Below are 23,966 nucleotides of genomic sequence, written 5' to 3'. Positions count from 1 at the left end.
AAGACTTAATGAGTGACCGTCTCTGCTAGTTTCCATTTGGCCCTGTAGAAGGTTACTAAAATTAATGAAAAGAAAGGTATGGAATTATTTTGAAACATTTCCTACGTAAGTGATGGAAGTTAAACATTAATAAATAACTCAGAACAAAAAGTTTAGAAAAAAATCAAATTATGAGTTTCATAGTAACAAGATTTAATGTAAGTGTTCATGCTATAAGAGACCAGCACCTAGAGGTGACCTATGGTCCCAGTGTCACCTCTAGATGCTGGTGACCCTAGAGGCGACACTGGGACCATAAGTCACATGAAGACGCTCAGAGACCCTTCGTGAGGGTTCAGTTTCCAGTATATTTCCCAGTGCTCTCTCTGCTGACAACTTCCTTTCCTTGGACCTGGAAGAGGAGAGGAAAGATATTAGAAACCTTGCCTCTTACTGAAAGAAAAGGAAGTACAGGAACATGAGCACTGCATGCCAGCATGAATCTAGGAATATTTGGCAAGTGCCTAGTGTAATTCCAGCACTAAATAAAAAATTCAATTATTTTTAAGTGAGGTTTAACAAAAAGTAAATTGGAACATATTGTACGCATCTCAAAAACACCAGCTTCTCATGCTATGAAAGCATTTGAGAATTGAATGGATTTGTATAACGGGCTTTTTATAGAAGGTTTACAACTACCAGCTCCCAGGGGGGAAAATGTTTTCATTAAAAATGCACATTCAGCCTCATGGCCTTGACAGTGATGACATGAGTCTATAGACTTATTTGTCTCTCCCACTAAACATGGGCAAAGACTGGGCAATGTTCACTGCTGGACCTTTCAAAGCACCTGCTTGAAATAGGCATGAATAATGATAACCATTATTTATTTGTTAGACAAATAGTTCCCAAGCACCTACTGCAGGCACCATTTTGAGGGCAGAGCAATGAACAAGACTACCATGGTCTCTGAGTAGGAAAGACAGTCAAGAAATAAACAAGATAAATAAGATAATTTCAAAGAATAAATGCCATGAAGAAAGAAAACAAGGTAATAGTAATCTCTTAAGCACTTAATATTTTTCAGCCATTATACTAAGAATTTTACCTCTATTATCATCTTTTAACTTTATAGTAACTCTATAATTAGGTGTTATTTTTGTTATTTTATAGATGAGGAAAACTGAAGCTAGTAAGATAAATCAACTGCCCAATACCACAGAGCAAGTAAGGAGTGCAAAACTGGAATAAAATTCAAATTTTCTGACTCCTAAGCCTATGTTCTTAACCATTATACTATATGCCTTAAACCTGAATCTCATGGCTAAAAAAAAAAAGACAGGAAAAATTGCTTTTCCCATAATGTATCCTAAAATTCTGAAAAGAAAAAGTCTGTTTGACATCTATGACAAAATCCTTGGAAATAAATGAAATTTTTCAAGCTTTTGATATCTGATCAACTCCTCTCTACACTGTGGAAGAACTGGTTGCACTAACAAAGGCAGCTCCATTCTGCTGGTTATTGGTATGTCATGTTTTGCATATGAAAATGTTACTCCAGGTGACATAAAGAATGGATTTAAGGTTTCTATTCCCACGGTGGTACTATACTTACTTAAATTCACCCATGCCTCTCTCATTTGCTATCCCTGACCCTTCGGGAAAAGCTGACCGAGGTCAGGCATTTGGCCAGAGCCCATTCAGTACACAGAAACACTCCAAATATACAGACACAGCAATGACCTTTATGGCCCATGATCTAAATAATCACCTAAGATCCTGGCCAACATTCAGTTTTATTTGGGTACAGCCCTCCAAAATATCCTCTATAACTCTGTGTTATAGAACCTTTTATCTCCCAGTGGTCTATCAATTTTAATTGTATTTAAATGTATTTGCACACTGATTTGTTTAATGTTATTCTTTCCCACTAGACATTCAGCATGAAGAAGGCAGGTTTGTCCAACATTATACACACAGCACCTTTTACAGTACATAGTACACATTAAAGAGCCGACAAATATTGCTTGAGTAGACAAATGAATAACAGCACTGATGCTCAAGTGAACTGCTCACAACTGTGGGAAGGGAGGAGCCCTTGGGAAATACAGTTTCCAGGTAAAATCACTTGTAGTAGTGAAAAGGATGACTAAGAAGGATTCCCAAAAAAGGGTTCCTTTAAAGGTGATATTAACAAATCAAGGAAGGTGATATTGTATACACTTGGAAAGAACTTTCAAGTCAGAAAGGCGTAGGTTTTAATTCTAGCTCTGCTACTTACTGATTGAATGTTTCTGAGCCACAATTTTCTAATCTGTAAACACAGGGGTAAAAATAAGTGAACTAAATGAGATAAAGCCTGTGAAAACACATGGCAAACAAACATGGGAAGAAGAAATAAGTTCAAAGACCTACTGAATTATTCTCTTCTTTGCAACATAAGCAAGCAAATTTAAGTCAGCTAATCTTAAAGCATAGTGTTTACAAATGACTCCAACCTTTAAAAACCTCAAATGTCCTCCACTGGGAGAACTCATTTGAAATTAAGGGAGTAATTCAGACTATCACTCAGTGCTTTCCACAGTGTGACCTGAGTGCCATCAGCTTGGCAAAGGTTTCTGGAGACCTCGTTAACCCCTACTCTGGTTCTTGTTGGCATTCTGCTTACTTCTTTTTCTTTTCTTTTAGACAGGGTCTCGCTTTGTTACCCAGGCTGGAGTGCAGTGGCACAATCTCAGCTCACTGCAACCTCCACCTCCCAGGCTCAAGTTATCCTCCCGCCTCAGCCTCCCTAGGGCTACAGGCATGCACCACCATGCCCAGCACTTTTGTATTTTTAGTAGAGACGGGGTTTCGCCTTGTTGGCCAGGATGGTCTCGAACTCCTGGCCTCAAGTGAACTGCCCACCTCAGCCTCCCAAAATGTTGGGATTACAGGCGTGAGCCACTGCACTCAGCGCATTCTGCTTAATTCTGGTAACAGAGTACATATCGCAGAAAGAGAGAATGTTGAAGAAATGGCCCAAAAGGGAGTTATTGTGACAGCATCTGAAGAAAACTCTAGATATTTGTGCAAACATTTCATGGCTCTCACTGAAGGTCACTAGCTAAAGTAGGTTTCTACCTACATTTGAGGTTGGGCATATTCAGTAGTATCTAACACCCTTATGTTTAAATGGTATGGTGGAGAGAACAGATGATTTTTTCTTTTTTCCTCAGACCAAGTCCTACTGTGTTGCCCAGGCTGGAGCAATTTTAGCTCACTGCAACTTCCGCCTCCCAGGTTCAAGCGATTCTCCTGCCTTAGCCTCCCGAGTACATAGGACTACAGATGACTGCCACCATGCCAGCTAATTTTTATATTTTTAGTAGAGATGGAGTTTCACCATGTTGGCCAGGCTGGTCTCGAACTCCTGACCTCAGGTGATACACCTGCCTCGATCTCCCAAAGTGCTGGGATTACAGATGTGGGCCACCGCGCCCAGCCAGATTTTTAACCGAGCAAGTGTATGTTTGAAGTTAGATAAAAGAAAATCTCAAAGCCCCAACACAAACTGCTGGCCCACAATTCAAGAACTTCCTCTTGGAAAGTAGGCCAATGTGGTCTACAGTGAACTCTGAGTCATGTTGAGAAGCACAGGAAACAGTGGTCCTTGGAAAATGGCCACCCCAAGTAAGGGGTAAAGCAAACACGTGGAATTAGCTATACATGAACTCAAACCACTGTCTATTGGCCAATCACAAGAGGCTCATATTACAGCAGAATAAAAAACTGTCAAAAGATAAAAAAGAAATCCCAGAAAGCGAACAGTTCCATATGAGAAAAGCCACATTATTAGAAGTCTTACGGGAAATCAAAGCTTGACATCAAATAAGCTTCTCCGGTGGGAAATAAATACTGCAGTATCTGTCTTCAATCCATTCTCGACTGATTATTGTATGATTAGCACATGCTGTAATAGCTTCTCAGTGTTAATTTCACAACAGATAAGCAAACTACTATTAAAAAACCGAAAGCAATTATTTTAAAAATTATGTCAGAGACCCATCAACAAGTCTACCACAATCTACTGACAAAATAATATTTCAAATGCTCATCTTCAGAATAGGCAAGTTTATACAACGTAATTGCTTCCTCTTAATTATAGACATTAAAAGTCTCAACAACCAATTTAAGAACCCACTGTTTCACGGAATGTGCATTTTGGTTACATTTAATCAAGACTGAAGCCTGGTCCAAGATCTAAGTGTGAGTAGGAAATGAAGCAAGGAAGAAATTCATGTTGAGGTTTGTACTTATTTGAACAAATCCAAATTTCTGCAGAATAATCTAAATAAATGAGATTTATTTCTCTGAACTTCTATATCCTGTTTCATCTGCAGAACATGTTAGAACTTCATCTAATACCATCTCAAGCAGTTATCTACTTGTTTCAGAAATGCAAACCTTAATATTTTATCTTTTGCAGCAAAATATTAAGTACTGAGGGGTGGATCCCGGTCTTACGGATATGTAATTTGAAGCCATATGTAATCTGAGGGATCCTCTCAAAGAAAAAGAATACAAAATCATGAATATAAAATTACGCAGAGGGCACTCCAAGTGAGCGCCCCTTGAGGTTAAGTACCAGTGGCTTCATAGTAAATCCACCTCTAAACTATCTCAAGGCATGAACCAAGTCTCATATTTCTGAATTCCATCCGCATGGTGTCTTGCAGAAGCTGGGTATTGTGTAGGCATTGAGTACTTGTCAATTCCATTCATTTCAGAAGCAAGCAAAGGATCTGTTTATGAGATTAAATTCAAGGCCAAGCCTTGGCCCATCCAAATGGTACAAAATAAATCCTAACTCTCCATTCAGTTATACCTTACATGACAGCTTGAATTAAATGCAGTTTTATTCATGTTCAATGTTAGTCAGTCATCCAGTTAGTGTTTTAAAAAGCAAAAATATCTATCCTCTATAATAGAACAAAGAAAAGATTTAAAAAATATCAAAAGCTGGATGTACATGAGTCATAGACTAAACACTCCAGTTCCTGTGTGTATATGTCCTCTATTTAGGATGAACAGCTGGAATTTACGTGCACTCCTTTATTGACTGTGGACATCTGTGGCCTATTATCAATAGTCACCCCATAAATAGAAGAGGTTACCAATTCCAAAGTAAACTTGTAGGAGTTTTTTAATGTTTTGAACAGTCTATTCATACTGCCTGCCAACAGCATACTACATTTTTTTATAAACATGAAATACCAAAAAGATAAAAGTCATACAATTTTTCAATTTCTATGTACAGGTATGATTTATTACATAAGCAAACAAACTATAAAAGAAATACCTCACCAATCCAAGTTTATATTCCAGGCTTATTTTGTCAAGCACTGCTATGCAAAAAACTAAAGAACTTCCTATCTGTGCTGCAGCTCAAAGTATCATAACCAGATCAATGTATGACAAAGAACAGACATTTTGTGAGTGTTCTTGAAGATTAACATATTGATAACCATTGATCCAAATAATCTTACTCTATACGCATCTATGAGAAAACCACTTTGAGGGAAAACCCACTATTGTCAATAACCTTACTTATACTGGAATATAACTTTATTATTAAAGGTATTTCTTAAGACTAATAGATATGACTACACAAAAATGTTAATGTCTTTATAAAAAATTTTAATAAATAACTTTTAAAACGAATGAAAAAACTAGGAAAAATATTTCTAACATATGATAAGCAACAAACTAATTTCTTTAATATGCAGAGTTATAATTAGATGACCAATAATTAGATGAAAAGAGTCCAAAAAAAAACAGGCAAAAGGATATGAAAAGGCAGAGTTCAGAGAAAACACAAACAGCCAATAAGAATTTTAAAAGACACTAAACCTCACTCATAAATGTAAGAAGTATAAATTCAAAAACAACAACTATCATTTGTCAGTGGTCAGGTCATGGTAAAGATAGTTTCAAAGGTACAGAGAAAATATCCACAGTTGGCAAGTGTGTGGGGAAAATGAGGAAATAGGCACTCCCATTTTCTGTGGACAGGAATGTCATTGGTGCAGTCTGGCAGTTATCTTTCAAATCTTTAAATGCTGATATATTTTGACCCATTAGTGACTCTTTTATGAAATTATCCTATATAATTCTCAAGCAACTATTCAGAAGACATGTATTCAAAAATGCTCCTTGCAGTACTGTTTACAAAGTTTAAAAAACAAATTTGCCGGGTGCGGTGGCTCACGCGTCTAATCCCAGTACTTTGGGAGGCTGAGGCAGGCAGATCACAAGGTCAAGAGATCAAGATCATCCTGGTCAACATGGTGAAGCTTCATCTCTACTGAAAATACAAAAATTAGCTGGGCATGGTGGCACATGCCTGTAATCCCAGCTACTTGGGAGGCTGAGGCAGGAGAATCGCTTGAAACCAAGAGGCAGAGGTTGCAGTGAGCCGACATCACGCCACTGCACTCCAGCCTGGAGACAGAGCAAGACTCCGTTTCAAAAAAAAAAATTAAAACTGGAGAGAACTTAAATATCTATCCATATAATAACCCATTCAATAAATATTATAAAGCTATTGAAAAGATTTTGATAGATTCATCTATAGGTGCTGATTTTGAAATAAGAATTACATTTTTTGAGCTTTCAATATGCCAGCCACTGTTCTAAGCCTTTTATATATACTAATTCACTTAATGAGTAAAAATCTCCAAGATACACAGATAAGTAAAAATTGAAAATTGGCCAGGCATGGTGGCATGTATCTGTCATCCTAGCAACTCAGGAGGCTGAGGCTGACCTCTTGAGCCCCAGAGTTGGAGGATGCAGTGAGCTATGATTATGCCACTGCACTCCAGCGTGGACAACAGAACAAGACCCTGTTTGTAAAAATAGAAAAGAAATTAATTTTAAAAAATGAAAATTGCAGAACAGACTGTGTACTGTGATTCTATCTGTATCATAGATAAGTATATTATGTCATATGATAAATATATAAACATATCATATATATGACATACAGTACATAAATGTGTGTATATACACATACTTCCTATACACCCAAAAGTGTGGGAAAAATACAAAAGGAATGGTTTACAGTGATTTCCTGGGAGGAATGGGATTGGAGCTTGAGGAAAAAAATCTTTTACTTTTAATTTTTACAATTATCTGGACTGATGGAACCTTCCACCATATACGTGGATTACCTCTATTTTTAAAATGTTAATATGTGTTACTTGCCTAGTAGATGGTCTATTTAATTTTCTTCTTACTACTAATATTTTTAAATCTAATAAATATTATTTGGGGAAAAGGTAGCATATGAATAAACTTTAATATTTTGCATATTCTTTCACAGTGTAAGAACTTTTAGCATGAGCACAAATTACTTTCAAAACAAAAAAATTTAATTAACAAACATCAATACTCAACAAGCCCAACAAAAAGCCGTATCTCATTTCCTTCCTTATGCAGGAAACCTCAGAATATAAGGATTTAGATGAGGATTCTCCTGATTCTAAAACAATTATTTGGCTGACAGTTTTCTTCCTCCCACTATCAAGTTGATTTAATGATATTTTCTGAAAGACCAAGTTTAATTCTAAATAAAACAGAAATAATGAGGAAAATCTAAAGATTAACAGTGTGTAAATTTCAATGTATACTGCTCTGCTACATGTAATATGTACCTTAACAATACGGATCAAGGATGATATTTATGTGCAGATCCGTAAAACAGCCAATACATGCTGACTGTTGATAGTTATCACTAGCATCACATCATCATCGCCACCATTCCTAAGCTGCTTCCTGTGGGTCTAAGAATGCGCTCCTCACTGCACACGTATTAGCACATTTCATTCCCAAAACATCCCAGTAAAATTCTTGGTCAACTGATTATTTACTGAATAATATAAAATTATAAAAATATGGAGAAATTTAGGGTGGCAAATAGTGAATGAAATCCATAAAGTAACTGAATCTAGATTTACAGTATTTACTCGCAACTCTTTCATAAATCTTTTAGGAGACATTTTTCCCCAGCAACAGACCAAAAGTGGCTCCTGAATGATCTTGCCATTTGTGCCAAAGGTCATCCCTTCCCGTTAATCTTTCCTCACATATCTCTCTCCGCATACCAAGTGCAGGTGATTCAGAACCTCGTGCTCCACTCCATAAACAGTCTACATTTCTTTCACTTCATAAGCTCCTTTACATTCTTACCTGTCCAGTAGCAGTTCCAGCACTTCTTTAGTGGAGGCAAAGCCTCTGTACGTTGACAGAAAGATGCTGATATAGGTAAAGTCATTGTCCCCAAAAGCTGTCAGCAGGTTCTCCACAAGCTTCTCCAAGGTGCCAGCTTTTATGGTCCTGATCTTACACGTCTCATATTGACTGACTGTGTGTCCTGGAGGCAGCTGGTCCCCTTCAACCTGTATAATAAATTAACAATTACCATAAGGAGGAATGACTCCCTAAAGTAAAATTGGAAGCACTGAAATAGTTGAAGGCCATAGCCTGTTACGTTTCCCCTCATTCTTATGTATTTATCCCCTTTGTTACCCAGGCTGGAGAGCCGTGGTGTGATTACAGCTCACTGCAGCTTGGAGCTCCTAGGCTCAAGTGATCCTCCTGTCTCAGCCTCCCAAGTAGCTGGGACTACAGCTCAGGCAACCATGCTCTGCTCATCTTCATACTTTTGTTTTTGGTAGAGATGGGGTTGCGCTATGTTATCCAGACTGGTCTCAAACTCCTGGGTTCAAGCAACCCTCTCACGTCGGCCTCCCAAAGTGCTGGGATTATAGGTGTGAGCCACTGCATGCAGCCCACCCTCACTCTTACTTAATTTCTCTGCACGTCACACAAGGCAATGCTCTCTCCTGTGAGTTTAGTGTGGTAGGGTGGTGGTGGTGGAGGTGCGTGTGTTTCCTTCCTTTCTAAAAGTAGAAGTATTACTTAATAATGGTTACATTTGCTTCTACTTACTCTCCTATCAATAACTAGTTTGCTGGCATAATTTTACCAAGGACATTTTTAATGATCCCAGGATCAGGTTTAGCAAGCCTTCCCTTTGTTTTCTTCCGTGGAAAGTTTTCTAACTCATTCTCTTTTTTTTTGAGACATACTCTTGCTCTCTCGCCCAGACTGGAGTGCAAAGGCATGATCTCGGCTCACTGCAACCTCCGCCTCCTGCGGTCAAACAATTCTCCTGCATCAGCCTCCCGAGTAGCTGGGATTACAGGCACCCGCCACCGTGCCTGACTAATTTTTGCATTTTTTGTAAGGACAGGTTTTCACCATGTTGGCCAGGCTGGTTTCAAACTCCTAACCTCAGGTGATCCGCCCACCTCAACCTCCAAAAGTGTTGGGATTAGAGGCATGAGCCACTGCACCTGGCCAAACTCATTCTTTTTTGTTGTTGTTGTTGTTGCTGGGTTTTTTATTCCTTTTATTATTATTATTATTATACTTTAAGTTCTGGGATACATATGCAGGTCTGTTACATAGGTATACACGTGCCATGGTGGTTTGTTGCATCCATCAACCCATCATCTACATTAGGTATTTCTTCTAATGCTATCCCTGCCCTAGTCTTTCACCCCTGCCGACAGGCCCCGATGTGTGATGTTCCCCTCCCTGTGTCCATGTGTCCTCATTGTTCAACTCCCACTTATGAGTGAGAACATGCAGTGTTTGGTTTTCTGTTCCTGTGTTAGTTTGCTGAGAATGATGGTTTCCAGCTTCATCCATGTCCCTGCAAAGGACATGAACTCATCCTTTTTTATGGTTGCATAGTATTCCATGGTGTATATGTGCCTCATTTTCTTTATCCAGTCTATCACTGATGGGTGTTTGGGTTGGTTCCAAGTCTTTGCTATTGTGAACAGTGCCACAGTAAACATATATGTGCATGTGTCTTTATAGGAGAATGATTTATAATCCTTTGGGTATATACCCAGTAATGGGATTGCTGGAACAAATGTTATTTCTGGTTCTAGATCCTTGAGGAATCGCCACATTGTCTTCCACAATGGTTGAGCTATGAGTGAACAGGCAAACTACAGAATGGGAAAAAATTTTTGCAAACTCATTCCTAAAGACAGCTCCTATGGTAGGGTGCTGGAGCCGACTCATACTGGTTTTGGAGAACAGATTGTTAAATTTTAAGAATTTGTGTGGGCCAGCTGACATCATGTTGATAGCTTGAAAAACTGGCCATGGTTGGAATATATTCTCCGTGGAAATCTATGGAGATGGAACCATGATCTGACTTTCTTCAGTCCACAGAGGGCAATGTGCATTTTGATTCAATATCATCAGCAATCAACAGAGCTGACTGAGAAAATGGTTTTACCAAGCAGCACTGGGTTAAGCTCTGGGGAGTGATGAAAAGGGTGGGTGGGTGTATGACCCTGCCTTCTGGAAACTTGCAAAGTCTAAAAGAAGACATTTACTCATGAGAAGCAGCTAGCACACGAAAATGAAACTGTAAATGAATATTGGTAGATATAATTGTACCTTGGTAGATATAAACCATAATACATAAAAATTCATTGGTAATAAAATCTTTACAGCTTAAATTTTGAGTATGAGGGAAGAGAATTAAAATGAAGAAAAATATTGGTATGCCTTACATTCTTCAGTAAATCTGTGCCTAACAAATTATACAGAGATGCAATTTTGAAAGTTTAACTCATCCTTCATAGGCACTAAGGAGACCGCTCTACAGAGAGGAGGTCTATTTCTAAAGCAAGAATAATCCTAAGTGATGCAAACAATCGCCAGGTGGTTTATCTGAATCGTAAGTTGAATTGTTTTATATCAGATTTCCTAAATTGAAATAATCACGTGAAAATTAAAGAAGAGACGCAGATAAGAGAGAAGTGGATCTCTAATGATGATATTGTGCTTACTAGGTAGCATGTTTGCTTTTTCTTCAACTGGCCTGTCAGAAATCAAACTACTGGAAGAAAACTAACAGATGGGATTGCTTTCAGAAAGACCGGAGTGGTGGCAACTGCTTTCAGAAGGGGGTTAGAATAGCTTAATGTCATCATGTCAAACTGCTAACAGGAATTAAAATTAAGACTCTAGCTTATGTGGTAGATGGCTTTATCTCTTTACTTAATTTTTTAAAGTTTTCTAGGGAGAGGGATCTGGTTCAGGCAAAATATTAAACGTTTCTTTAGGCCTCTTAAGACAGTTGACTCAGATCAGGGTCTAATAGCTGTTCTTTATCACTCTGTATGTAGTTTTAGAACAAACCTTCTAGTACCCATCTGTTCCCCAGAAGCTCCAATTAACTTTATCAGAAACAATAAGTGAAAAAGATATATGGTTTAGAATTCTGTATGTTATTAATTATTTGGTTCACTGTTGCTTTAAGTGTGTGCTACATGTAAAACACTAGTTCCAAAAAAAAAGTCCTGTGGTCAAATTTGGGAACTATAGAATTCAAGAAAGTCAATGACATCTCTTTACTGCAGGATTTCTCATACACTTTAATATGCCAACGTGTTATTCAACTCGAAGAGAGGGATATGGTATATGGCATTTCCAAATGGATTTCTCTTTAGTCTCACAGCATCTTGCAGAACTTCAGAATGCACATACTTTGAAAAATTTTGGCTTATTAAATTACTGTAATGCATTTAAAACTTAACTCATATTTACCACTTTTCATTTTAAAAAAGAAAAATCAAAATGTTATAAAATGTAATATTAATATTTATTTTCAAATGTGTATTCCTTTGATCTCTTTATTAATACAAAAATGTAAGGATGTTTTTGCATTTTGTACTTTGTCACTTCAAAAGACCTGGCCAAAATAATTGTCAGCCTGCATGATATTCAAAAGTAGAAGTTAGAAAATATACTTCAGGATGGAAGCGGTGGCTCACACCTGTAATCCTAGCACTTTGGGAGGCCAAGGTGGGTGGATCACCTGAGGTCAGGAGTTCGAGACCAGCCTGGCCAACATGCTGAAACCCCATCTCTACTAAAAATACAAAATTAGCCAGGTGTAATGGTACACGCCTGCAGTCCCAGCTACTCAGGAAGCTGAGGCAGGAGAATCACTTGAGCCTGGGAGGCGGAGGTTGCAGTGGGCTGGAGATTATGCCACTGCACTCCAGCCTGGGCAACAGAGCAAGACTCCATCTCAAAAGCAAACAAACAAACAAAAAAAAGCCCATGAAAATATACTTCAATGTCAAATATTAACAACAAAAGGAATGGCTTCTCAGTGGTTAGGGACAGTCAAACTCTGATTCAAATCAAGCTTCCTCGCCTGGTGATAATATCAGTGTTCCCTTACCAAACGACGTTGAAATTTGACGATTCTTATTTTATTTACAATGGAAACTCTAATACTAAATCTTTCTTATCAAAAGTAATGATTATTTAAAAGAACTATTTTTTCACTGAGTATTGATGTGTCCCAAAATTCAAACACAGAGAAAAATGCTTGTCAAAGGATCTGATGAAGTGGGTCCCATTTCCTGCCAGAAAGCAGAGATTTGGCAGAAAGCCAGGGTTCTCCCTTGGAAATGGAATTATGTTTCTCATTAACCCAGCCTCTTCCTTTCAGTGCTTTTTTACTCAGAAAAATATTTCAATATGCATACGTGATTCCCGTAAGTCCCTTTAACAGTATTTGTTCCTCAGTGTTTGCATCTGTGCATTAGGAAGAACTACATGTGACCTAACAGAAGACTAATAAAATATTTTGAAATTTTAGATTTAAAAAATAATTTTCAAAGTGAACATCAAAGACAATATCATAAAATAAGTGTAGAATTGCTCTTGTGCCTACAGTCATTCTCACAAAAAATAACAATGCATGTTATCAGAAAATTTGCTTAATGTCATTTTCTGTAGATCGGCTAAATATCCTAATATCTGCTTATTATGGCAGGGGAAAGATCTGATGATTTCTAATTTGCCAACATTCAAATAGAGTACATTTTTTATGAAACAAAAACTTAATCTGCTTACCACTGAAATTATTTTGAAATGAAATTGTACAGAGGGGAAACACAAAAAAATACTCTGCCATATGGCCTGAGGAGAGAAGCTAAAATGTTAAAAGTTTCATTTTTGCAGGAAAAGATTCGATAGGTCTATAAGTGTTTTAAGAGACTTTAGGACCTGTTTTTGCTTATATTGTCTTAGTAACTTTGAATTAAAGTTTAAGACGAAAGGGGTGGAACCCTTGTCAGACAAGTGCTTACGAACCCAGACTTAGAAAGCAAGACACGGAGGCCTGAGCCTGCCCTGTGGGTTAGCACGCTAACAGGAAACAGTTTAATCTGGATTTAATCATAGACCGTCGCTTTACTGACAAGATCATGGTACTGAGACCACAAAAATGTTTCATGTTGTTTTTTTGGTTGATCTTTGTGCCTTTAGAATCCAGCTTTTTCCAAGAGAAGATGTCTGAGTCCTATGGGGTAAATATTTAAAATTGTGCCCAAGTGTCCTACCAGGTAATTTCCATAATTATCAATTTTGGCATGAGACAGGAAGGAAAAAGGGCGTGTGAGAGATGAAAGATGCCATATTTCAATTCCGTTTCCAGTCATGGAGAAATAAAGTCTTTCACCTTTTAAAACATAAACTGTTAACCAGTTGGGTGTTTCTAATTTGAAAAAAAAAAAAATCCCTTCAATCAAAATAGTACTTCAGTCATCTGATAGTTTAACAGGGAACGTGTTAAGTAAACAACCTCATTAGAATGGAGACAGTATGGAGTCCTCCAAACCATGATCACTCTTCAGTGGATCAGTTCTCAGGCATCTTGGCCTAAGCAGCAAAGTAAATAGTGAGTACAATTCTAGTTGTTAAAAACCCATACCCAATCCCTACATTCATCCCCAAACACCAAAAGTAAGTTTTATACGTCCTTTTCAAATGCCCGACAACCACTCTCCAGGAACAACAAATCACCACAATACAGGCTGAGGATCTTTCATCTCAAATTCTTGGGACTGAAAGTGGTTTGGATTTCAGATTTTTTCAGATTTTGAAGTATTCCCATTATACTTACCATTCATGCATCCCCATTCTGAAAATCCAAAATGCAAAACATTGCAATGCGCATGGATGTTGGAGCACTTTGAATGTAGGTTTTAAGATTAAGGATACTCAACCGGTACAGGAAAATTCACAAGCTGACTCACAAATAAGCTCTGTTCATCTCTCCAAATTACTCAAATGCATACATTTCTTCACCATGCATCATTCTCTCAGCAGAAATCATGTATGTAATGACACGCAGCAGAACATGACAAGGCCAGTACACCTGAGTACTACAGTGACTATTTACACACAGGACACTCAGAGATGTTAAGGTAAAGTCTAGAAAATACTTTAGGGCCCATGATGTCAAGCTCAACACAAGCTTCTGCTTTGTGTGAACTTTTATTAGGTTGGTACACAGGTGATTATGGTTTTTGCCATTAAAAGTAGTGGCAAACTTAATACAACTTAAACCAAAACTTGTCACAATCACCTTTGCGCTAACCTAATATTTTGCATGTGAACTCACTTTTTTGCTAGGTTAGGGTTGACAAATAAATTACAGGATGCCCAGTGAAATTTTAATTTCAGAGAAATAACGAACAATTACATACTATGCAGTATAAGTATGTCCCATTCCATGTTTGGGATCTATGCATACTAAAAAAAAAAAAACTATTTGTTATTTATCTGAATTTGAAATGTAATTGTGTATCCTGTATTTTTATGCTACTAGCACATACACAGTGGCTGTCTTTTCCATTTATTCATCTACGTATTCAGCCACACATTAACTAAACGGTATTATGTGCCAGGCACTGTGCAAGGTACTAGACATATAAAGGTAAATAACATGCGGTTCTGGCAACCAAGTTACTCAGTCTGGTGAAGGAAACAGACACAAAGAAACCACTACAATAAAATGTGAGTAAAATGATGCAGAGAGAGGCAAGACACGGAGGAAGCATCAAGAGGAGCCCAGTGTAAAGGAGGTATCAGAAAAGGCTTCCTAAGTAGGTTCTGCCTGTACTGGGTTGTTTTGTTTTGTTTGTTTGTTAGAGATGCAGTCCAGCTCTATTGCCCAGGTCGCAGTACAGTGGTGCAATCAGGGTTCAATGCAGCCTCAACCTCCCAGGCTCAAGCAGTCCTCCCACTTCAGCCTCCCAAGTAGCTGGGACTACAGGTATGCACCACTCCAGCTAATTTTTTTTTTTTTTTTGTAGAGACAAGGTCTCACTATGTTGCCCAAGCTGGTCTCAAACTCCTGGACTCAAGCGATTCTCCTGTCTTGGCCTCTCAAAGTGCTAGCATTATAGGTCTGAGCCACCATACTTGGCCTGCACTGGGTTTCACATAATGAATAAGAGTTAACTATGTTGGGGAGGGCACAGTAGGCAGAGAAACAAGCATTAACAAAGTCATGAAAATGATATCCCAAAGTATGGAATTTTGACATGCTGAGGACTTTGAACTAAAGGAATTGGAGGCCGGGCGCGGTGGCTTACGCCTGTAATCCCAGCACTTTGGGAGGCCGAGGCGGGCAGATCACAAGGTCAGGAGATCGAGACCACAGTGAAACCCCGTCTCTACTAAAAATACAAAAATTAGCCAGGCGCGGTGGCGGGCGCCTGTAGTCCCAGCTACTGGGGAGGCTGAGGCAGGAGAATGGCGTGAACCCGGGAGGCGGAGCTTGCAGTGAGCCGAGATCGCGCCACTGCACTCCAGCCTGGGCAACAGAGCGAGACTCCATCTCAAAAAAATAATAATAAATAAATAAATAAATAAAGGAATTGGAAGGCCTCAGAAGCAGCCTCAGAAGCAAATTCTCTCTCTGACCTTTTCCTGCCCTACTGTCTCCTGCACTTCTTTCTCCCTGAAGTGAATCATAGAAAACAGGATTCCTCCTTTCCCAAGGTGAGTCATAGAAACTAGAACCCCCTCTAACCCTAAAGCAAGGCTTAAAGCCTGGAAATAGTGCTCTAACCTCCCTTACCTTTTTGTTTAGAAGCTGGCCATAAATTCTCTGACCTACCTTGTCTGATAGATCATAAGACCCCTGTTCCAGAGGGGTCCTGGCCCACACCCAGGGGGAAAGAATGTTACACAGAGCGGCCAGGAAGAATCTGAAAAGACAGGCCTTGCTGGGTTCCCCCTTAGTCTACTACCATTAGATCATACCCTTTTCATCCAATCACATTTCCACATGGCTGTCCATTCTTCATTGACTCCTAAGCATAAAAATGGAAAGTTTCCCCTGGGTCTTTGGGCCATTATTTCTGAAGGCTTCCATGTCACATAAAACTTTGATTAAAGAAATCTGTTATGCTTTTCTCTTGTCAACCTGTCTTTTGTTATAAGAGTTACCGATGACCCTTATGACGGGTGAGGAAAGGCATACCTTTCCACCACTACAGGGGGAAATGTGTGGTTGCATAAGCAATATGACAGAGGAAAGGGATGCTTTGGCTGGACAGCAGCAGGAGACTACCTGATTATGGAGGACTTTGGTTGCATGCTAAGGAGCTGAGACTCCATGTCCTGTTGAAATGGGAGACCCATGATGAGGTTTTAAGCTGGGTCAAGGAAATCCATGTGGAGGACAGACTTGATGAGGATAGTTTTAAAGTTGGAAAACCCAGTACAAAAGTTGTGGATACTCCAGATAAGCAACTGCAAGGGCTTTAACTAATACAATGATAACAGGAATGGAGAAGGTAGCAGATGGGAAGGACACATTTACCCTCCCATCAAATAATCAAAAAGAAGATCATCAAGACCTCCGATCAATTGGATGTAGAGGATAAAATGAAGGAAAATAAAGAATCCGGAAACTTCACCTGATTTCTAGTGTGGATGGCCGGAAAGATAATGGTGCCACCTATATGAAAGAAAATTGAGGGGAGGAAGTCAGATTTTGGTGGGGTAGGTACTGAATTCCATTTTGGAATGTAGAACTTGAGGTACTCTGGGGGACATGCCAATGTTAAGTCCAATAGGCAGTTAGAATCTGAAAGTTGGGAGAAGGGTCTAAGACGGAAATATGCAGACATTACATCAATTAAAATAGGAAGAGTAGTAGGCTAAGGATGGTATCTGGATGAACACCAAAATTAAGAGGGTTTCAAGAGTAAAGATGGGCAGCACTAGAAGAGGCACTTGCACATGCAGCAAATTCATACGTTGTCTGATCTATGATGGCATTTCTGGGCAGAGAAACCAGAAGAAATCTTCACCAGCAGATTCACATATATGCTGACATATGTACCTTCCCTCTAATTATGCAAACATATCAAGACCCAGCCAGCGGTATGCTGGAGCCAGCTTGAATTCCTTGCATGAGCCAAATGTGCACACTCCTCACCTCTGTGTTCAATGGCATTATGTTTGTAGTGTGAGTTCAGCCGTGGTGACACTATTTATGCCATGGAAATTAGCAATGCTACAAATAAAGGCTTTTATTTAGGAGGGCCAGTTTATTAGCATACCCCTGCCCAGAAGTCCCCCTCAGATTGTGTCAATGTCAAGAGACACCTTCGCACTGGCTGAAACATTTTCTTTCTGTGTACGTTCCAGTTAAGGTATTTGTGTTGTCACTATGATCTTTATCTGACAGAAGAGGGGAATTATGCATCTGAAGTATGAAGAAAGTAGAAATGTGGAGGCAGAAGAGGTAGAAGAGCATGTGTATGAAAAATGAATGTGCTCTGAAAAAACTACCAGAGCCCCAAGAGTTGACCTTGCTTGAAGCCACTTGTTAGAATGAAGCCACATGGTCAGGCTTCTATGATGAATACCCTTCAGGAAGATGTTAAGGGAGGTGGAATAACAAACAATAACTAGTGTTTTATCACACAGAAATCCCATCCCCCTTTGCCATCTTGTCTCAGTAGGGTTTCCTAGATAGAGTCCAGGAAGCCTCCTGAAGGAAACAGGAAGCTATGTTTCTCATCTCCTCAAAAAGAGCAGTACTCTTGCAGTCTTGATTCAACATTAATCCATAACAGATTCTATATTCTCTAACACAGATCTCCATTTCTGACATTCTGGTCATCCTTTAAGGATTCCAAAGTTTCCAGAAGGCAAATTTAAATATTAAGTGGATTTTAAGAAGTTTGCTGACCACATTTTCCAAATAAAATAATTTCACTTTTATCTGATAGTTTTCTGCTTAAAACTCAGAATGCTAATAACTAAGGCAAGGGTCTCCAACCCCTGCACCACAGACCAGTAGCAGTCCATGGCCTGTTAGGAACTGGCCCACACAGCAGGTGAGTGGCAGGTGAGCCAGCATTATCTCCTGAGCTCCATCTCCTGTCAGATCAGTGGCGACATTAGATTCTCATAGGAGCGCCAAGCCTATTGTGAACTGCACATGCGAGGGACCTAGGTTGTACACTTCTTATGGGAATCTAACTAATGCCTGATGATCTGAGGTGAAACAGTTTCATCCTGAAATGAACACCCCTCAACCCCCATTCCTGGAAAAACTGTCTTCCACAAAACCGGTCCTTGGTGCCAAAAAGGTTGGAGACTGCTGAACTAAGGTGCTATGAATTAACAGACTGCATTTCCATTTGGAACCAATTTACTATCAGACCTAGGGCAAAAACTTAGTTTCAATGACTTCATCACCTACTTTATAAAAGGAATACATCACATGTAATTTTGAGAAGTTCAAGGATTTAGAGTTGCATGCGGGGAGAGGAGTTTGAATTAAAATAGTCACTGCTCCATTTGCCAAATAAGATCACAAATTGTCACATACAAATTAGTATCCAGAGTGAACTTTCAAAATTCATAGCTCCCTCCTTTTTCTCTCATTCAGAGCCTCAAATGTCCAAGGTCTTCACAATCTGAGGTCACAGGTTAACAGGTGCTCTGGCTTGCTGGAGTCCATTTTGTTTATGTGCAGCGCAGCCAATCTCTGTCTGTTAAGGTCAGCAGCGGGTAGTGAGCATCTGTGTGACCTAATATTCTCTGCGAATGAAGCCTGTTATGAATGGAGAGGCTTCTCCACAGCCCAGAAGCTTTCCCAGCATGCCATAAATCCCACAGACAGCTCCATGGGGCTTTATCTCCTTGTGAGATTTATAAGTGCTCCTTCACCAATCCTCCAGGGAGAGTACGGGGAAGGGTGGCAACTGACTGATGTTTCCCAACTTTACAGTCAAGTCATTCATTTTTGATTATTACTCTGTATACCACATTAAGGAATCTTCTTCACTTTCCCTAGGCAATTCCCACGGGAACATTTAGTTCCCACTATGATGATTACTTATTATCGTAATGTTAAAAACCAAAGCCCCATTGTTCAAAATGACAATAAAATCATTACTCCCCTGAATCTTGGAATTCAAGTAATAATGACACGGTTTAGTTTGATCCCTTCCCCTCCAAAACAAAATCTTTAAAGTCTATGTGGACTTATAAATTCAGATGTAAGATGTAGCTTTATGATTCACACAAAGCTCTGGGCTGCAGGGCCTCTGGCAAGTATTCCATCCCTCAGTACTGTTTTTGGCACAGATAATATTCCTAGATCATGGGCTTGCTAGAATTGGCTACTGATAAACCCATCAGGTATCTTTCAAGCATGTTACCAGGTGATCAAACCTAGGGCAAAGTTCTATGAAAAACAATTTCTTGTATCCTGAATATATCTCTTTGAAAGATACACTGAAGCCCAGGCATGGTGATTCACGCCTGTATTCCCAGCACTTTGGGAGGCTGAGGCGGGAGGATCACCTGAGGTCAGGAGTTTGAGACCAGCCTGGCCAACATGGAGAAACCCCATCTCTACTAAAAATACAAAAAAAAAAAAAAAAAAAATTAGTTGGGTGTGATGGCGGGTGCCTGTAATCCCAGGTACTCGGGAGGCTGAGGCAGGAGATTCGCTTGAACCCGAGAGGTGGGAGGTTGCAGTGAGCTGAGATTGTGCCATTGCACTCCAACCTGGGTGACAAGAGCAAAACTCCATGAAAGAAAGAAAGAAAGAAAGACGGAAGGGAAGGGAAGGGGAGGGGAGGGGAGAGGAGGGGAGGGGAGGGGAGGGGAGGGGAGGGGAAGGGAAAGGAGAGAGAGAAAGAAAGAAAGAAGGAAAGAGAAAGAAAGAAAGAGAGAGGAAGGAAAAGGTAAACTGGTTTTTTTTTCTTAATAGGTTTTCTTCTGCAGAAGCTATAAATTAATTCTAAGAAAACCATTCTTATACTGTAAATGAAGAGGAAGAAAGAAGGCTAACTTGAATTTACCGAGTGTACGTTATGGATTAGATGCTCAACCCTTACAAAAATCCTGTAGTGTAGGAATTATTCCCACTTTACTTAAGGAAACAGAGGTTTGGAGAAGTAAGGGGTCATATCCAGAGTTACCCAGCCAATTAGCATAGGCATAGCATAGCATAGGCAAGGATATAAAACCAGCCCTGTCTTTCAATCGTGGGATATTGCCTAAAAACACAAAACAATACGGTATTGGGCACTCAATCTCCATATCTGTATACCCAAGAATATCAGAACTTAATTGCCCAGAATGTACAGACTTCATAGGATTTTTGTAAGAAAGAGAAAATTAGATAACAGATCTAAAGCATGTTGAAAGATTACAAGCTATTCAGCAGTCTACAAATACTTTTCACTTTCTTTCCCCTATACCAACTACTTTCACCTAAAATTAGGTCTGATTACATCTGGTATTATCTCTGCTATTATCCTTCTTACCTCTTGACACTGACTGAAATCCTTAACACCTAAAGAGAAAAAATAATGTTTTAGTGCCAAAGACTCTCTTTGGAGGGAAACAAAATCCCTCTCATTATTATAGTTTCTCAAATGAGTAAATTTAGTCTAAGAAAGATGGATGAATGACTTAACCCAAGGGCTCAAGGAAAGCCAGGAGAAGCTGGCTTCTGGATGAGAAACTACTGGGTAATATAGACTGGGAATCCATGGGAAGCACTCGTGTTCTGCTCTGATTTCCAGATTATTAATTAATTTTCCCACCTGCTAGGTTTAGAAATCTACTCTCTAGTCAAAAGACAGTCTCCTCCTATTTTCAGAAAGAAAGGGAAATGAAAGCAGAATGACAATATGATTGATTATGGGATACAGCCAGACAAAAGGGCAGATTTATAAATTCTGAATTGTAAAAAAACATTTAAAGAAGAAAGTAGCATATAGAAAGGCCTGGTAGCTGGCAAAAAAAAAAAAAAAAAAAAAAACCACACATACACAGATCCAATTTGTCCACATGAACAGAAACCAAAAAACCAAACATTTTGTTTACTAGCTATCAATGGTCAAAAATGTATGTAAAAAGATAGGCATGTCATTTGTAAAGAAAATATTTATCTTCTTAATATTGATGAAGAGGATGCTCATCATTTCGATGGCTCATGAGCCACTCTTGGTATCAGTCATTAACATAGTATTAAAAGCGCTTCGGCCAGGCACGGTGGCTGATGCATGTAATCCCAGCGCTTTGGGAGGCTGAAGTGGGAGGACCGCTTGAGGTCAGGAGTTCAGGACTAGCCTGGGCAATATAGTGAAACCCTGTTTCTAAAACAAATTAGAAAATTATCCTGGGTGTGGTGATATGTGCCTAGCCACTTGAGAGACTGAAGTGAAAGGATCTCTTGAACGGACAAGTTCAAGGCTACAATGAGCTATGATTGTGCCACTGCACTCCAGCCTGGGCAACAGACCAAGTCCCTGTCTCTAAAAATAAAAATAAAATAAAATAAAAGAGAAGAACCTCCATTGTGCCAAGGACCCAAATGAGGTACTAAGGAAATCTATAAAAGAAGTAAGGGATTTCTACTCTTTAAAACCCTCATAGTAGAGATGAGAGTATGAGTGTGAATTTCATCATTTAATGACGTGTAAAGAAAGGGATGTACAGAGCTTAGCACTAGTGCATATGCCACAGACATTAAATACATGCCAGGTAAATAAGCAGGAGCCTCACACAGGGAGCTGCAGAACCGATGAAGTAAGGCCTCTGGCAACCTTAGGATTCAATGGTAAGAGTTGCAGTCAAGAAAAAATAAAGGGGCGGGGGGGGCGGGGCAAGGAACTAGATTCTGTTTCTAGTTCCAGTTCAATTAATTATCAACTACATGCCAGTGCTTTATAGCACTAGCTATCTCGGTAGTGAGCTTGGATAACTCCTTTTGACTTGGTTGTTTTTGTTTGTTCCTAAATATACTTGAGTAGACACATTCATTCATTTGTTGAGTTCCTACTATGGGGCTGCTGGAAGCCAGAGTTACAACAAAGTAATAGATAAGACGCCAACTCATGGCCAGGTGCAGTGGCTCAAGCCTGTAATCCCAGCACTTTGGGAGGCCGAGACGGGCAGATCATGAGGTCAGGAGATCAAGACCATTCTGGCTAACAGGGTGAAACCCTGTCTCTACTAAAAAATACAAAAAAACTCACCGGTCAAGGTGGCGGGCGCCTGTAGTCCCAGCTACTTGGGAGGCTGAAGCAGGAGAATGGCGTAAACTCGGGAGGCGGAGCTCGCAGTGGGCTGAGATCCGGCCACTGCACTCCAGCTTGGGCGACAGAGCAAGACTCTGTCTCAAAAAAAAAAAAAAGATGCCAACTCATACAGATAAATGCACCTCCTCTACAATTAAATGAGAAGAAAGCAGATTCACGAGCCTTTCACTGCATAGACCTGGCCTAGACTCTTATGAGGCCCCACCTCCTAGAGACAGAGTCTTCAAAGTTACCTGAGACTCAGAGTTTTATGCTGCTGTCCTAAAAAAAACAGAGAGATACGGCTCATTTCATCATCATATGCATACTGAAGCTATAAATATAGGGAGAACAACTCTTTCTAATCAATACTATATAACTAAAAATATGAACTGCAGGTAGGACCATTAACCGAATTGATATAAAATAGAGTCCTCAGCCATAGCTTCTCTGTGGCATCTCCAACAATGCTGTGGTAACTTACCAATAGATTCTATTATTCACTTGTATAGGTCAAATCAGTTTTACTTTTAACCAAAAGTACTATTCAACTCCAAAAAGATGGCAAGTCATACAATATGTTCAGAGCAAGGTTCTAAGGTTTTAGTTATAGTAGTCTGAGTTTCTGAATACAAAATATTTTAACACTTGCTTTGTGAAAAATCTCACTAATAAACAAGGTACATGTATGGATTTATTTGCCTGTTCCATTAAATACACTAAAGGGTTTTCAAGAGAATCACCTGGAGTGCCAGGTAGAGACACTGATTCCTGAGCCCATGCCCCAGAGATTCCGATCAGTAGACCCAGAATAAGGGCTAGGGGGTCTGCATTTTAACCAGCACCCTAGGTGATTCTAAACTGCAAAATATCTATTGATCACCCTTTGAGCTATACTATGCTTGACAATGTGAAAACAAAGATAACTAGGGTTTACTGATGGAATGATGGAGAAGTTGATTAGTATAAGCTTGGATAAAGTCATCTGGCCTCTCTTAGTCTTAGTTTCCTCAATTGCAAACTAAGAATATTATCTTCATCTTCCTTGATGTTATGAGGGTGATTCAAAAGAACACAGGACACACTTTGACCTGCTTTAAATTAAAGAAGTATATGTTAAACTAAGGTATTACTAGCATTCATGTCAGTAACCTGAGATGCTTTCAAGCAAACCATGTGATCTTTCTTGTGTGTTTATGTTATGAAATTCAATAGGTGTTCCTACAAAGAGGGAAGGTATTACGATTAGCCTACAGAGTTTGTTTCTGCCCTCATTACTCTTCCAGCTGGTTGTCAATCCTATGGAAATGTTTTAGCACTTACCTACTGTGAAATCCTTGTAGAACTGGCACTATTGATTCCCTCCTGAAACTCTGTACCTTTTGCTTGTAAACATCATTTTCTCAAGAATAACAATAACAATTCCAAGCATTTTGTATATATCTTATAATAACCTTATAAAGCAGGTACATTTATTATCCC

At 39.3% G+C, this 23,966-nt stretch overlaps 1 protein-coding gene across 6 annotated transcripts in view; it reads right to left on the bottom strand.

The window, feature by feature from the left end:
- RGL1 (ral guanine nucleotide dissociation stimulator like 1) overlaps positions 1–23,966 on the bottom strand; it is a 296,651-nt gene that overhangs the window by 79,762 nt on the left and 192,923 nt on the right. For 5 of the 6 annotated variants that reach the window (XM_033198856.1, XM_033198860.1, XM_033198857.1 and 2 more), the window contains one exon: positions 8,212–8,420. In XM_033198856.1, the coding sequence (XP_033054747.1) occupies positions 8,212–8,420 (209 nt within the window). Of the gene's footprint in view, positions 1–8,211; positions 8,421–13,714; positions 13,793–23,966 lie in introns of those variants that run through there. The other variant, XM_033198861.1, reaches the window with a different exon arrangement.

This window comes from Trachypithecus francoisi, unplaced genomic scaffold (genome assembly GCF_009764315.1).
Source record: "Trachypithecus francoisi isolate TF-2019V2 unplaced genomic scaffold, Tfra_2.0 Lachesis_group5, whole genome shotgun sequence".
In the NCBI taxonomy this organism is placed as follows: Eukaryota; Metazoa; Chordata; class Mammalia; order Primates; family Cercopithecidae; genus Trachypithecus; species Trachypithecus francoisi.
This window is presented reverse-complemented; position numbering and strand designations above follow the sequence as displayed.